Raw genomic sequence first — 16,119 nt, forward strand, 5'->3', positions numbered from 1 at the left:
AACCATTTCACAGATTCAGATGCTCCTTTTTTATAAGCACAAATAAGAACATTTAGAATAGTCAAATCAAGTTAACAAAATACCTTGACAACAGAACATAACGCAGGAGGAAACCTCTGTCAGGTCCACCAGAGACTGTTACTGAATTCCGTGTAGGATGTTCAGATGCTCCTCTTAATGAACAGCACTACTAAACCACAAACTATTCAAGGAGTGATTTTTCCAGTACACAACAAATACCACTAATGATTGGTGATCTTAGGAATGTGGTCTCTGTAGTACAGAAAGGATGTTATTGTAGTGATATAACTGCTTCATGTGACCTATGGCATGAACTTCTGTGTCTGGTGAATGGAAGACAAAGGAATGTACGTAAATTGTTTTTAATTCACCTTCCATTATGTGTTGTGAGATGCCTTGGTGACTATTACATCTTACAAGATGACTTAAAACAGACTCATCTGTGATTTCCTTCCATTGACTTTGCTTTCATTGGGATCTCTTCCCATGTCATTAAATGGTTTCAAAAGGGGAAAAATATGAAATGTTCTAAAATCCTCACATTTATCATTCCCTGTTTATACGAGAAGCCACCTCCTAGGAGCTGCCGCACAAGTATGGGCCAAACAAATAAAATATGTGCAACAGAATTTTGCTGTCTTTAGTCAGAGCAACCAAATCTATTCTGGAATCTTCTGTGATTTGGCACAAGTGGTATGGATGATATGCTCAGGGAAGGAGAGCCTTTGTGTTTCTTTGTGAACAGGCTGTAATAGCCCTTATACAAAGCCCTTAATAAGCTGTAAGCATATCCTTGGACATAGTTCTGCTTTCAGCATCTTAATAAGGAATAGTAATGGTAAAACAATTACTAAACATAATCTAAATACTTCTTCAAGCAACTCTGTGGAGTGCATAAGACTGACTCCTGAGATGGTTTTCCTGCCATTTTGGTGGGGCCAGCACTGGGCACTCCTGCTGTTCCATAGAGCTGTTTGAGAGAAGTAACAATTTCTTCCTTAAGACATGTTTTACAGTGCAACCACTGGATCTGGATGCTACCAGGGGCTGACTTGCAACAGCCCTTCCACAGCAGAAAGGATGAACCATGAGGCCTATACTGGCTGAGAGGCTGATCTTGGGAAGCTGTGCTGTCCTAAGTCCCTTCTGCTTTGTGGTGAGAGACAGTGTGCTCAGTGGAGTGCTGAGTAGGTTTCAATCATGAAGCTGAGAGAAATGTGAAATGATGTCTGTGTAGGTGTGGTTCCCACCCTTCCTCTTCACCCTTAAACCTTGCTGGGAGGAATCTGGGTGGTGACTGCAGCTGTGGAAGCATGAACATGAGATTTTATCACCATTTGAAAATTACATTCATCTATCACTGAAAAACACTTAACAAAGTGCTCTTTCCATAATGATGGTACTAGAAAGATGATCCTTTTATCCTACCAGTGCTTAATGACTTGAGAGTTACCTTTCCCCCCCCCCTCCGCCCAAGTATTTATTTCTCAAGGGTGACTTCAGCCTTTAGGGCAAGCTCTCTGATCACACACTGTGCGTGCTCAAAAGCTGAGGACAGGGACTAAAGCTGCAATGGCTTGAGACCCCATAGCCAAGCCCTCCCACATCTAGAGCTGCATTCACATTGTGTGTGGTGCTCTATGACACCAGATTATCCTCTTCTATTAACAACATTAATACTCGTGTTTCCAAGGACTTTTGTTTGGGTTTTTCCCAGAAATTTTGCCTCAATCTCTTACTTCGGGGAAAAAAAAGAGACAAAACCCCCTGAAATATTCCTAGCCAGCTCGCAGAGGAGGACGGAGGCGAAATAGAGCGGGAACTCAGGGGCTGTCTACTGAGGACTCGGTTTGGGGCCGTGAGCCCCGCGCAGGCCGCCCGGGAGGGCGCGGCTCGGGGCGGGGAGCGCACGGGGCCCCACGCTCGGCGGGGCCGCGCCAGAGCCGCTGCCGCTGCCCGGGGCTCGGCGGCGCCGGGGGCCGGCCGTCCGCGGCGGAGGGGGCGGCAGGAAGCGGGGCGGCCCCGCCGCGCCCCCGGAAGCGGTTGGGCGGCCGCGGGGGACGGGCGGGCTGGCGGGCGCGCAGGGCTCAGACGCGGCCCGGCGCGGCCGCCCCGCTGCCCGCGATGCCCTGGGACCGCCGGGCGCGCTGGCCACGCCGCGGGGCATGGTGAGTCCGGGGCGGCCGCTCCCCGCGGGGACCCGGCGGGCGGCCTCGCTGCTCCGCCCCAGCCTCTTCCTCCTCCTCCTGCTGCTGCTGCTGCTGCTGTTGCGGGGCACCGAGGCGCAGAAAGGTGGGTGCGGGAGCGGCGGCGGCGGGCGAGCCCTGTAGCCCCGGCGGCCGCGGGTGGGAAACCAACCCTCCGGGGCTCTGCTGCTGGGAGGGGGAGCCCCTCGGAATGTGGCCCCACACGTCGAACCTGCCCTCTTGCTGGCCAACAAAGAGCGAGAGAAGAGCCCCGTTTTGAAGAAAAAAGAACGAACAAAACTAAACAGCAGCCTTTTTTTCCTCCCCGCTCCCGCACTCCCCGGGGAGGCGGCGGCGGCGGGAGGGCTTCTCCCGGCAGGGGCGCGACCGGGGCTTGGCAGGGAGCCGGGGCTGTGGAGGCAGCTCGGGGCACAGGGGCAGGGCAGGGCGGGCGTGGGGTTTGGTTTGCCCCATCTGCGGGTGACCCCCTCTTGTAGGCTGTGAGCCAGGAGGCGGATAAAGGGGAGATTCTGCTAATTGTGAAAATAAACTTACGCTCGCCCGACTATGCAGAAGTGTATATAGGGGTGAGAGTTCTGAACGTGTGACAGACTGAGTAGGCGTTGTTGGATTTTTGGGTTGTTTGGGTTTTCTTGTTTAGAGAGATCGACGAGATTTCTTCTCGGGTGGAATTAGTGATCAAGTTTTAGCACTGTGAAAATTACGAGGCACAGCTTGGTCACTTCATGGCAGAAGATCAGAGGATGCCACTGTGACTGTCACTTTGATCATGCTCTTGGGACAAAGTGGTGGGAGTGTTTTGACAGCATCTTGAAACTCACTTCTGGGATTGGGAAGGGATTGAGAAGATTAATTTTGTGGTTTTCAATGCCATTTGCTTCTTGCACTGGGTTTGCATCGTTTCAGAAACTGATCTCCTCAGAAACTGTTCTAAGTTGTCATGTAACTTTCTCTTTTTTTCCATCTCAGAGATGGAAATACTGTTGAATTTCAGAAATGCTATATTTAAATACACAAAGGGAACATGAACTATATGCACGCTACTGTTGTTGCATATAAATTAAATATTTAAATAATTAAAATTAATTAATTGAATGGAAAAAGTTCAGCAATGTGTCCATAGACCAAGCTAGTTGTGTGGACATATCTTTTCCTAGTATTTCCAGCTAATTTCATTTAAGTATGTTCCTATACGCACACAAAACTATTACTAATAAGCATTTGACACACCTGGTTTTGTTTTATTGTAGTTTATACTGGAGGAGGAGAAGGCCCATTTGCGTTTGAGAGGAAATTGGGCTATTTTAACATTTAGTCTTTGGAAGGTTGCTGCTGGGTGAGGCAGGTAGCAGCAAGGTGTTAGTTCATGCTGTAGGAGCATCACGCTTGTGCTGACCCGACACTTGACCGACCTTTTGGTGAGCAGACTGAGTTTGTTATTCTAGGAGAGAACTGAAGTAACTGGGGAGGGTAGAGAAGAGTCATAATTTACTTCCAGATGACTGAGTCGAATTGGCTCTCTGAGTAGTCAGGGATGTGTTAGAGGGGGCGGGACCATGCAACAAGAAGTGGCGCTGCAAGGACAGCAGGCTTTTAGGAATGAGTGAAACTTTGTCTTTCTGTACTTCGGGAAACTGCTGAAGAGATCCTAAACCGCGTTTCAATTTGCAATGTTTCTCTAGTTAATGCTTAAAGTTTGCTCAGAAGTCTCACTTTTGAGCAAGAGGGGAACCTCTTTACTGACAAGCTTCATTTTATTTGCCAACAAAAAGGAGAGCTTCTTTTAAAGTGAGAGACTCCGGTGTTGTTGAATACAATGTTTCAGTATGAGAAACTGCTAGAGCTTCTAAGAAGAGTTCTGCTAGTGAGGGACTGTTTCCTTGCCAAAATATTTTCATTTATCTTACTCCAGAGAAGGTTGGGGAGCCCATATCCTGTATCTCTAAATGCTAGCATAATTCTAATTTGGTGAGTAGTCCCATACAGAAATGAAGCTGCTCTTGAATGGTCAGCACAAAGCTATTACTCAATTAGGGCATTAAATATGTGAACAGGCTTTTAAGAGAAGATCTTTATTGACAATGACAGCCAAGACTTGGGAATTCCACAATTAAGGTTGCTTTTAAGCTCTTTTATAAAAGTACAGTGAGTAGGAACCTAGCCTCATTCATTATGTTAGAGAGGCTGGTCCTCTCTCAGTAAGCAATTGTTCATTTTCTTTTCTGCTGTTCATTCAGGAGCTCTAAGGCTCACATACAACATGTTGTTTAAATCTTTTTCTGAAGATAGTGTTTTCATTTCTCACATGCTTTTCTTTAGAGCACCTTCCTGGTACGAACTGATTTAAAAAGAGCATTATTTTGGTCAGTGTGAAGCTTATTTTTAATATTGGGTCAGATGTTGTTATCCTCTCCTTCCAGACAGCAGCAAACTGAGAAGTGAAAATTGCAGGTATTTCAGTGGTGAATACGTCTTTCACTTAGTTGCCCACTGTATTATCTTGTAGGAATCAAGTGGGATCTTTTTCAGTCTGTCATATTTCAAATCATTCTGTTTATGTAGTTCAGAATTCCTCGCTCAAGGGCTTGAACTTGAGTGTGTTGCTGTCTTGGAAAATTATGAGCATTTTTTTTTTGGCTCAAACACCTTCAGAAGTGCCCTGTGCTGCATTTCATAATCTTGTGCCTTGGTCCGGCTGATGGCTGCGCAAGTCAGCTCTTGTGATTTTTGAAACAGTTCTGTAGTGATTGCAAAAGTGATATTTGAAAAATACGTATTTTTTTGGTTTTCATGTAATTAAGCAGGTGTGAATGAAAGCAAGCCAGCACCATGTAAGCTTCCTGCTCTTTGTGGATTGCATTTTGAGAAACAGTGCTCTTAGCAGATGTTTAAGTGTTAACATAAATTTGGTATGGTCTGTTCATTAGCTAAGTTTAACCTCTTTTTTTTTTTTTAATTTAGAAAAACACAGCTACAGGAGCAATGGTTGCTTAGCTTTCATCCAAGCAGAAGTTGAATAATGTGTCTGTAATTCTGAAATAATGAAGCTTGTAGGGTCTGTAGAGCAAGAACTTTGTTATCACACATGTAGTTTGGTAGCCATCTGTTGGGATTCCTAGTGGATACCAATGTACCTGTAAAACTGGAAAAAAGTGCTCAAAGTTAAAAGTAACCTTTTATTCTGAAGCTGATTCCTCAGTGACTTGAAACAGATTTGTTTGCAGTCTTCTATTTTAAAAAATTATTGCTGGATGCTTGTTTTTGAATGTGATTCCCACATTTTGTTCTAAAGAAATAGCGGCTCATGAGGATGTTGTTATATGCTCAAACCTCATTGAAGAAAGTGCAAAAAAGTGATTCACCACTGTAGTTGACAAATGTTTGCCCTGGTGTAGCAGAGAAAATTAACTTCTGAATGTCTTGTACTGAGTTGCCATCATCTGAAGAGTCAAGTGAAAGAACTAATGGCTCTGTGCACATTGAGCCTCGTGAAATGGTTTTCTGTGGCCTTGTGTTTTGGGACTCAGCCCCGCAGTATTTGTGGATCATTTGTGTGTTCCCTGCTTCTCTTCAGTTCCTCGGTGTGCTCTCCTCTCCGCAGCGCTCCTGGTGTCACCTCTGCTGGTCCCTCCTGCAGGGCAGTAGACAGTGGTGGCTCTGGCTGTGGCCAGTCCAGAATAGGGCATGTGCTGATCCATCAGCCGAAGTTTGGGGAGAATGAATCAGGCAAAGAGAAGATGGCTCTAGCTACATATCCATCATCTGTGGAAGAGACTGCAGCTTATCCCTCAGGGTCCTGGAAGAAATGATTTCCTTCTGGAACAGGGGACTGACAAGGGTTCCAGCTGCCAGGGTAGCCCATTGCAGGTGTGTCTTTTCCTGCTGCAGAGAGCTCTGTGCACGTGAATACAAAGCACTACCACAGAGCCATCTGTCACATGAGCAATTGCTATGTGCTGCCTTGCACACAGTGCTGTTTGCTATTCTTGTTAAATTAGATTGGGTGGTGTCTCACTGCCTTTTGTATTCCTCCTCCTTGGCTGGGCTCTTCTGGGAGGGAGTCACAGCCAAAACCACAAGGAATTATTTTGATTTAAAAGACCCTCAGATCTTTGCATGAGGGATTTATTGTCCCTCAAATTAACATCAGATTAAGTGTTTTATGATGAGGAGGGCAATGCTCTAATGAACTGTTTTGCTTTTTTAATGGGACAGTTTTACTTAAGAGTTCAGAGTGTTTTGAAGATGCAATTGTGCAGCTTGAGGATTCAGGGATTGGTACCATTTAGGCAGGATTGCTGAGGCAAATCCCTTTCCATCCCTGTGTTGAGAAGTATGGAAGAATTTTTCAAGACCAGGGCTTAAAGTTAGGGTAGGCTTATTTAGGTTTTCTGATGCTCTTTTTAACTTCCCAGTATTGCACCTTGAAGATAGATTTAGAGAGGAGAACAATGCCATAAAGAATTTCGAGGAGGAGTGCTGTTCCTGAAGGGAGGTGAGCTGGTATTGGAAGTATAGACCTAAAAAGAGTGAATATTCTTTGCTTTTGAAAACCAGAACCTCAGTAACATTATTTCTCCTCCTCTATTTAATGAGCCTTATTTGAAGCGGGTATGTGGATCTGGTGGGCAAAAGGTACATCCATGTGTTCTGCAGAACATCCTTCCTGGGAGGTTGCCTTGCAGTACTGGCTTGGTTTAGTCCAGCTCATTTGGGAGCCTTTTGAGGTTGTGCTAGCCTAGTCCATTCCTGTAAAGAATGCAGGAATCACCTTTTTGTGTAAATACTCTTTGGAGCTCTCATAAGAATGTACTGCATTTTGTATTTAAGCAGTACAATGCATATTGGTTTTATATATGTATGTCTGTGTCTGTGTGGCTATAAAAATCAAGCATCTGAGCTAGTGTTAAAAAGGCAATGTAAATGTTCTTTCAGAAGCTTGTATGCTATTACTGTGTGCATCTCAAGCCAGTGACCTTCCAGCATGTAAGTGCAGTCTTTAGGAAAATTATTGTCCTGCTACTGAATGGAGATGTTCAGCTTTCAAGACTTTCAGGAATGTTTTCTTATGTTATTCATGTAAGAGAAAAATAATCCATCTCCTTTTTCTGCAGTTCTGCCAACTTGCTCTATGCTGTGAGAAATGATGCATTAGGATTTTAATGTGATCACTGCTGCTCTGTGTAGTTTCAGTCATCAGCTGGTTAAAGGCTGCCTTGAATGCATCAGCTTTCATAGCTCAGATAGTCATCAGTTCAAATGCAATCCTTGTTGGAATTGCTGCTCAGTGTATTGCAAAATGTTTCTATATTGGCAATTTTATCCATATTTTGAAAGTTTTTTTTAAAAAAACATTGCTTGTCACCCCCACTTTTATAACTGCACCCTGTGCTTTGGGGAAAGCACTTAGGATTATCTGGAATTTGTTTTGTAGTCAAAGAATTTCCTTCTCCTCTTGCATTTTCTGATAAGAGTTGCTTTTAGATTAATTTCTCTAAAATAACATGGAATATCCGTGGTACTTCTATTTAAAATAGTGTAGTTGAAACCATGATCCAAGCATAGAGTGTGGATTTGTTACTAAACTGAAGTTAGGGGAGGTGGAGAGGGAGCAGGAGTAGCATTAATGTAGAAGCCCATGTGGTAACCTGCACTAAGATAGGATCTATAAAATTTTCAGTGCTGGGGGTTTTTTTATACAGAGTGGTAGGTCGTTATCTGTGCAGCTTGTTCATTAATGCAGCAAGACTGAAACACCAGATTTTGCTAAGCTATGTCCTTTGCCATCCATTACTGGAGGCAAACAGCTTGAGCTGTGTTATTCATATTCTGTTTGAGCTTGTTGCTTTATAACTGAACATTTTTATGTTATTTGAAACAAAAATTATACTTGAAAATCTGATAGTGACTTGACATTTGGACCACAGAATAACACTGATTTTGAAAATGGCTTCTGGTTAAGGAATTTTTTGTCTAGTGCCTGAAACACCCCCTCCACCCCCCACAAAAACACCAGCCCTGGCATGGGTAAGAAGCATTTAACTGATGCTTTCTTTTCAGGCGTGTAATTTCTGGTGCTTCCCTGCATGACCACTTAGTTTCCCTTGGTGAAGAGTTGCAAGAGGATAACATATATTTATGGTTGCTGAACTCTTTAAAAATGAAATTAAAGCAGATAGTTAATACTTGTTTAGCTATCTCAGTATTTCAATTAGTTGGATTGTGGAACTGTAGCACAGTCATTTGGTACTGCTTATGGCATTTGGATGCTTCCTGTTGGCATTTCTTACAAAATCTCTGTGTTTGCAGTTGTCACTTCTGTTTGGTTATATTCTTTTTTTTCTCTGCAAATACCAAAATAAAAATAATTTTCAGTGAGTTAGCAGTCTGCAAGATTTAGACCAACTCAGCTGGTGGATACTGAAGCTCAGAGATTAGTTATCTTCTTGATTTTGGTGAGTTTAGTTGCATCCTGAAAAATCAAGCATGTAAGTGTTTATCTTTGCAGTAAGTGGCAACTCATACTTCTAAATATTTTGTTGCAAGTTTTCAGTGAGACTGTGATTTGAATTGACCTCTCTAGCTACAACACAGTGGGAATACGCTTGCAGTAGCAATATGAAATACAAGTCCATGAACCATTAGAAGTGCAAGTATTCTTAGCAGCTATTGGCAATTGCTTCTAAAAAAGTACATTCTTTTGAAGCAAAAGGAGTCCTGGAAGCAGAGTATGTATAAATGGGGACTGACTATGTACATGTCAGCCGTGCTTGCTTTTAATGTTTGCTGATGTGAGGAGGATGTTTTGGCCTCTTCACTGGTCTCTGTACTAGAGGTCTCTGTACAATGTCTTGTGCATTGTGACTCAGGTAAGCACTGTCTTCCTACAGTTACTTGACTCCTGATGTTACTTTCCTACAGTTACTTGACTCTGTTCTCAGTATATTACTGAAAATACTAACTTTTGTCCTGTTAGTAGAAATCGCATGCCTCTTGTTTTTGAGTGGTGTCACAGCTAGGAGGTCCCAGTTCTGCACCACGGCTGCGATAGCAGCATACATTGCTATCGCATTAGTAAATGTTGGTGTGGAAGCTGAACCAAGTTTGTGAACTCACTTGTGTCATTTTTGGCAGTACCAGTGGGTGTGTTTTTAAGAATGTCTTAGATGGGGTGGGGGGTGGTTTCTGTATTTTGTTTATTTGTTTCCTTCTCCGAGTGTTTAAAGCATGCTAGCTTTAGAAATAGTTTTAAAGTCTCTTTCTCGAGATGCCTTTCGTCAAGTCTGAAAGCTTTCTGGAAAGAAATTTAATGCAACATCCTGAATTTCCCTTAGTTAGAATAGTGACTAGCCAACTCTAAGTAGTCGAGGTGTACAAGAAATCATACTTAAAAAGGCCCTTCTGGTCTTCAGTACTCTATGAATCCATCATTCTTTAAAATTACTTACGAATTAAGATCAAACAGGTTCAAACCTCTGGAAGTTTTTTATTTGTCTAATTTTTCTATGTTTCTTTTTTTTGTTTGTTTGTTTCTTTTTTTTTTTTTTTTTTTTTTTTTAGGAAATATTTCTCTGGCATTTTCTTTATGCCAGAGTTTGTCTTTCATTGGCAAGACTGTATTACAGTGGTTTTGTAAATTGTAGTATTAAGGAAAAAACCAAACAGCTATTTTAAGATTTTTTTGTTGTTGTTGTTCTGTGTAGGTATCTTTGTTAACATTTTTTCATTGTTCGGTAAAAGTTTTAAGTCAGTGTACTACATTTTAACATTCTTCATGATGTGAAAGCTTAATTCAGCTAATCACAGGATACCACCTTATTAACCTTATTGCAGAGATCACACATCATTTATGTACTGAAAAGTGAAAATAAAATCAATGGTCAGATCATCTATGTACTTTATTAAACACTTCCCTTCCCACTTTATATCTTCCCTTGTTAATCCTCCCTCTAAATCTTCCTCCTAGATTTTTGAAGTTTTCCAAATTTACTTTTAGCTCAAGGAAGAAGTTTTGTTATCTAGGATTGGAATATTATCCATCAGAATGACAATCCTTGCCAGCAGCTCATCTTTGGATTGTCAGTCTTGCTGGAATTTGATGGATTGTGCATGAGGTCACATGGATGCTCTTTTCAAATTTTTTTCCCTACAATGGCTTTTCTGATAGAACCATTTCTTAAAAAAAAACCCCTCTGATTTTCTTAGTTCTTTAATTGAAGTGCTGTCAGAGGTAATAATTTGATACATCCTTGATGGATACTGTTAATGGTGGAAAAGGGAACTTTAAAAGCTTGGCATGCTTCTGAAAATGGTTGAGAGCAGATGATTCTTCTGTCATGGTTTCTAAAATGGATGATGGTGTAAAAGCTTCCCAGAGTGATGCTGTCAGTCATATCAGACTGTTTATCATGACCTCTTAACTGCAAATTCTTGAAGTAGAAGTAGTAGCTCTTTCAGTGCCCAGTTGCAGCTTTGGATGTTGAAGGATAACACTGAACTGGTTGTGCCACAGTTCTCTTTAGTTTCACCCCAATATAAAATTAAAAATGCAAAAATGGGGTGTGTAAAATGTAAAATGGCAAGACAAGCCACTTGTATAGCTACTTGCATGTAAACATGGGGTTTTTTTCTGGAGAGAAGCCCCACAAGAATGAGGCCGGTGAAAGATCCTCAATGTCTTGAGTGGAAAGATGAATTATGGTGGTGCAATTTTGCTTGGTTACTCCTCAGAGTTCAGAGCTTTTGCCTCTGAAAGGGTTGTTCACTACAGAGATGCAGCCTGTATGCTGAGTGTGTTGTGCATGAATGTTGGCCTGCAGGTTCCACACAGGGTTTCTTAGCTGGCAGCCGCTGCATCTTTAGCAGGACTGTGGCCAGTTAAAGATCACTTCTGGTTATTTTAACTTTGCTCCAGAATGGTTAAGATATGGAGAAAGATGTCTTGCCTTGTTCAGTGTGGTGGAAAGAAGCCTTAAGTACTAAATTTTTCTTTTGCAAATCTGTGAGTTTTGTGATAAACCAAGAGGCCCTAAACCACATTATCTGTTAAATTCTATTTTTATGCAATTGTCTACAGGTGTCAAGGTACATCTCATTATCACAAGGGTAGAAAGAGGAATGCATTAAATTGAATGCTTTTGAACACTTGTGTACACAGTCTAGTGATGATCAGTTTTTGTCTTTTTCCTAAGTATATTTGAAAATTTCAAATAAAGCATTTGCATTACTTTATATCTTCATTTTTTAAGTGATGTTTTCAAGTTCTCCAGTCCTCTTACACAAAACATTTTCTTCCTACTACAAAGAAGATACAGCAAAGGTCATGGGCAAGCTTGAAGTTCACAGATAGTTTTTACTGAAGCTTCACACACTGACTTCCTACATGCTCTTGCTGTACTTTTAGTGATAAATTTAGCACTTAAAAAATGGGTCAAACGTTTAAATTTACTGTCATCTTCCTAGTTAATAATATTGTTATTCAGTAATACATAATATTTATTTTATTGATTGTTTTTATAGAGGGTCAAAAGTGTGAAAATATCTTTGTTTTAAGGGAATATCTACATGGCAAAATTAGGCATGAAATGCCTTTTAGAACAGATTGTGTATTAAACTTTATGATGCTAGAATGAAGCCAAGTTATTCAAAATGGGGAAACTCCAAGCAGTCTCCGTGGTAATTTTGAAATTAGATTAGAAAATGATTGTTAGAAGTCAGGATGATGGTGTATGCCACCTACACTGGGAGAAGGAACTGCTGGTGCAGAGATGTAGAGTGGGACTGTTTCATCAGCTGGATGACAGACTTTCAAGAGGGTTAGAAATATGCTTAAAGTCTCTTCTTGGTGCAGCTGTGGGGTGCAAATAATGACAAGTGTGTTTTGAGGTTTTCTTTTTGAAAGCATCCACACTTGGTTTGGCTTTTTTTTTTCAGGTACCCAAACCATGAGCTTCCTCCCTGCCAGCTTCTGTCGATTCCATGGTACTAAAAATTATTCTTACCTGTGACAGCTGCTGCCTCCTCCCTGTCCCTACCATGCATCCTCTGCATTGTTCAGACTCCTGTGGCTGGTGGGCCATACCCATCCCTCACCCAGCAGAAGGCAGCTGGGATGGGAACCTGGGCACAGAACTGTGGTGCAGCCCAGCAGGGGTACAGTGAGCACTGGCAGTGGATGGGGCAGGGAAGGGACAGCTGCTCATGAAAGGCAAGATCCATGGTGCTGCCACCATGGATCTGCAGTTTAGGGTGTGCAGTCTCATGTATGAACTGGAAATGGAAGGGAGAAAATGTTGAGTGTAGTGTTAATTTAGTGTGTGAATTATTGGTACGATTGGAGAACTTTTTGCCTCTTAGTTGACATATGCGAGGCTTGTGAAATTTCATGGGGTCCTGGTGTGGTGAAGAGTTTGAAGAACTTTTCAGGAGGTTTGAAGCTCATTCTGACCGTGACTATTGCTTATTCTTGTAGTGTTTTGCATGACCATCTCTGTGTTATTTTTCATTTATTCATCATCTGTGTTTCTGCTGTGTAGCGCTTAAAGCACTGAAGCACAACAGTGTTTATTTTTAAGAAAGTGTTGGTGCAGATTGCAAAGTAAATGCTGTGTCTTGGGAAGTGGGCAAGCTGCATGTGCGAGCCAAACAAAGACATACAACATGAGCTGTCACTGTGAGTCAGCCTGGGCAGCAGATCAGAAGGGCTTCTGCATTATGAAGCACAGAGTCCTTGTGTAAATCACTTTTCACCATGCCTAGCCTGTCTTCATAGGCTCCTTTTGCCAGCATACTATATAAGCAAGTCATAACTGTTCCTGAGGATTCATATAGTTTCCCTGACATCAGTAAGTAAAAGCTTTGCAGCAGTCTTTCACAGCTGATCTTTCTTCTGTTCTTTTGAAGTAGTCAGTCCAGTTAGTACATGGCAGCAGAGGAACACATCTTACCTGCTCTAGCAACTTAATAATTTTAGATAATTTATTTTAAAATGTTATCATATTTTGGATGCTCAATTTAGAATTCCTAAGTGTTACTCTTTTGTGTAAAATTCAGGGGCTGAAAGCTAAGACTGGAGTTCCAGAGATACGATTGTAAACCTGCATGTACAGATAAAAATAATAAAGTGCTAATTATCACTAGCCCAGCATGTGACCAGTGTTGTAAATGAAAACAGTAAAATTTTGTTGTAATGGCATATTAAATTTTGTACTTTTGCTGTAAGAACAAGAATCAGCCTCTGTCTCCTCTCACCCTCTCCTGTCACCCCACTGAGCTGCCAACATCTTGAAAAGCAAATGCTTACTGTGCTCTTGTCCTGTTCCTGTCTTTGTTAAACCTCAACCCATAATTTCATTAACTGTCTAAGGGTGCCCCACAGCAGGTAAATCAATCCAAGCTGAGGCAGCCATAATCCCACCTGCCCTCCATTCCTTGCCCTGCCACTGGCAGTGGCACCAAGAGCTGCCTCAGAAAGGTGGGTTGGTGAAACCCAGCACTGTGTGGTGGCAGTGGGTCAGGCACTCTCTGTAGCCAGCTTGGTTCCTCAAGCCAGTGCACTACTCTTGTGTGACTGCTCTTCCCAGGATTGGGATGGTTTCTGCCTCTCTGGTTGGCATTCAAGGTTGTTTAAAATGCAAGCACAGGTTGGCAGTGCTGGTGAAATAAGCAGTTGCTGGTGTTTCCCTTCTCTCACACTGTCTTATCCCTCTGTTGAGGAAGGTGCTGCTGCATGTGCATACTCAAATAAGTTAGGGGGTTGCTCTAGGTTAAACCTAGCGGCTGTTTTTATGCCAAATCCCTGCTCTGGTTGGCCATGTGGCTGCATAAGTGTTTGCCTCCAGTACCAGGAAGGGTGTGAGAACATGTGGCCAAAAGGGAGAGGCAGACAAGGCTTGCTTTTGTGTGTGGCTGTGCTAATTTAAAGTGCCTTCAAGTGTTTATTGACCTGTGACCTCACTTGTGGCAGTGTGGTGTATTTTATGTTGTGAAACGTCTGTAGTGGGATGAAATGCCCAAACCAGTGTGTTACTGAGGCAAATAAATGGCATAAAGATCAAAGTGGACTGTGTGCTTGTTGGCTTGTTAAGAAAATTAATTCTGACAGAGGAACGGATTCCTTCCTGAAGAACATCACTCTGTGGAATTCGGTGGAAACAGCAGTGAGTTTGGAGGACACAAATAAGGGCATTTAAAAACACTTGAAAAAGCTATTTAGAATGTGATGTCTCTGTGGTCTTAATTCCTCTGTTTCTTATTCATGGAACTCTTTTGTTCTTTGTGTAAACTTTCATGCCCATACTGAAAAAAGCAAAAAGCAGATGTAGTATCTTTTAGTGGTATGCTGATAAAAAGCAGGGAAATGCAGAGCACAGGGGCTGAACAGAAGAGGAGAAATTATAGTAGTGCGTTGAATCAGCAGCATTGAATCAGAAAGAGTTGTGTATTTAAAGTTAAAATAAATGCTTTAAAACACCCTTTTTGCTTACATAACTCTACTAGATTTGATTCTAACTTTGCTTAGTTAAAACAGTTTTAATTACATCCAATATTTAGTCACAAACATACAGAAAATCATAGCTTATATAAAATGTATGTAAAGTCTTCTCAGGAAATCCACTGGTTAAATTGATCCCGTTCAAAAGGCAGTGCCATGTGTTGAGACTGAGATGGGTGTTTTGATATGCTTTATAGGTTATAATATTGAACTGTCTAATGTCTTTATCATACTCACTCTTCTCCAAGTAAGGAATGGGAAAGTATTCACTGGTTTAAAAAATTATTTTTTAACATGTTTTGATAATGAGAACAAGGTTAGCAGTCACTAACAGCAACTGTTCTTAGTGGGGGGAAAGTTCTGATTAATTGACTTCCACAACTATAAATCTTTCTTTTTGTGGGTATTAATAGACTACTTAGGACCCACTCCTGCATGTTCAGTGTTCTTTCATTTTATTAAATTCCACATTTTCTTCAATTATCAAAATCCTGTGGATTTGGTATGTTTGTGTTGGTCTGAGTCCTCTGTTTTGTTGATGTAAAGAACTTGGCTTTAAGAAATCATTTTCAATCATCTGCATGATTGCATCAGACATCAATGTCCCATGGCCTGGGGGTCATATGGGATCTGTCAGGAGGCTTCATCCAGACTGCATTCAGAGGTGCCTGCAGGTGCATCCAGAGATGGATCATTCTCCTGATGACAGCAGTCTGCCTTCTTCTGCCAGCTGATTAAGAGGTGCCTGTGTTTCTAACACAAGTTTTGGTGAAGAGCTGAGCTTTTCCTCTTTGCTGTGAACTTGGTCCCCAGGACATGTGAAATTGGATACACATCTGCAGGCCTTTTAAGTGTCAGGTGTGATGTGTGCACACAAGAGATCTGGTGCTTCAACAAAGGGCTTTATCTATCCTGCAGGTGCAGGGGGTCTGTGGTGTGACAGAGAAGTCTGAAAGAGAGCAGGAGGCTTGTTCAGCCGTGTACTGACAACAGAGGTTGTTAGCCCATTCAGGAATAATTAATTAGGGAATTGATGTCTCTCTTCAGTGTGTTCTCAAATATTCTGCTCTCACATGCACAGATTAACAGAAGCAAAAGATTCTGTGGCACTTAATGACCTCCAAATGAATGAAATGACTGCTGTCCTATACGTGCTGCTGTAGTGCAAAGAATTGTACTTTTTCTTGGAGAAATGGCCAAGTATTGCAGATTGCTCCCCTAATGCTGGATGTGTGTACGTGTCTCTGGAGTTCATCACTGGTGTTTAAATAAGCATGGCAGAAATGATGAAGCACCACGTTTCATGGAGAGGCTCAAGAACTGCCCTTTTATAGTACCAATACAACAGAACATGGTTTCGTTGTTCTGCGAGTTTCACTGGAATTGTGATTTTGAAAA

At 41.9% G+C, this 16,119-nt stretch overlaps 1 protein-coding gene across 1 annotated transcript in view; it reads left to right on the forward strand.

Annotated features, from left to right (window-relative positions):
• The first annotated feature begins 2,181 nt into the window (after positions 1 to 2,181).
• Positions 2,182 to 16,119, forward strand: part of DCBLD2 (discoidin, CUB and LCCL domain containing 2) — a 42,211-nt gene continuing 28,273 nt past the window's right edge. The window contains exon 1 of the mRNA XM_082277705.1: positions 2,182 to 2,313. Within this exon, the coding sequence (XP_082133831.1) occupies positions 2,187 to 2,313 (127 nt within the window). The 5' untranslated portion in view covers positions 2,182 to 2,186. The remainder of the gene's footprint in view (positions 2,314 to 16,119) is intronic.

Source organism: Coloeus monedula, assembly GCF_965178545.1.
Source record: "Coloeus monedula genome assembly, chromosome: 3".
Classification (NCBI taxonomy): Eukaryota; Metazoa; Chordata; class Aves; order Passeriformes; family Corvidae; genus Coloeus; species Coloeus monedula.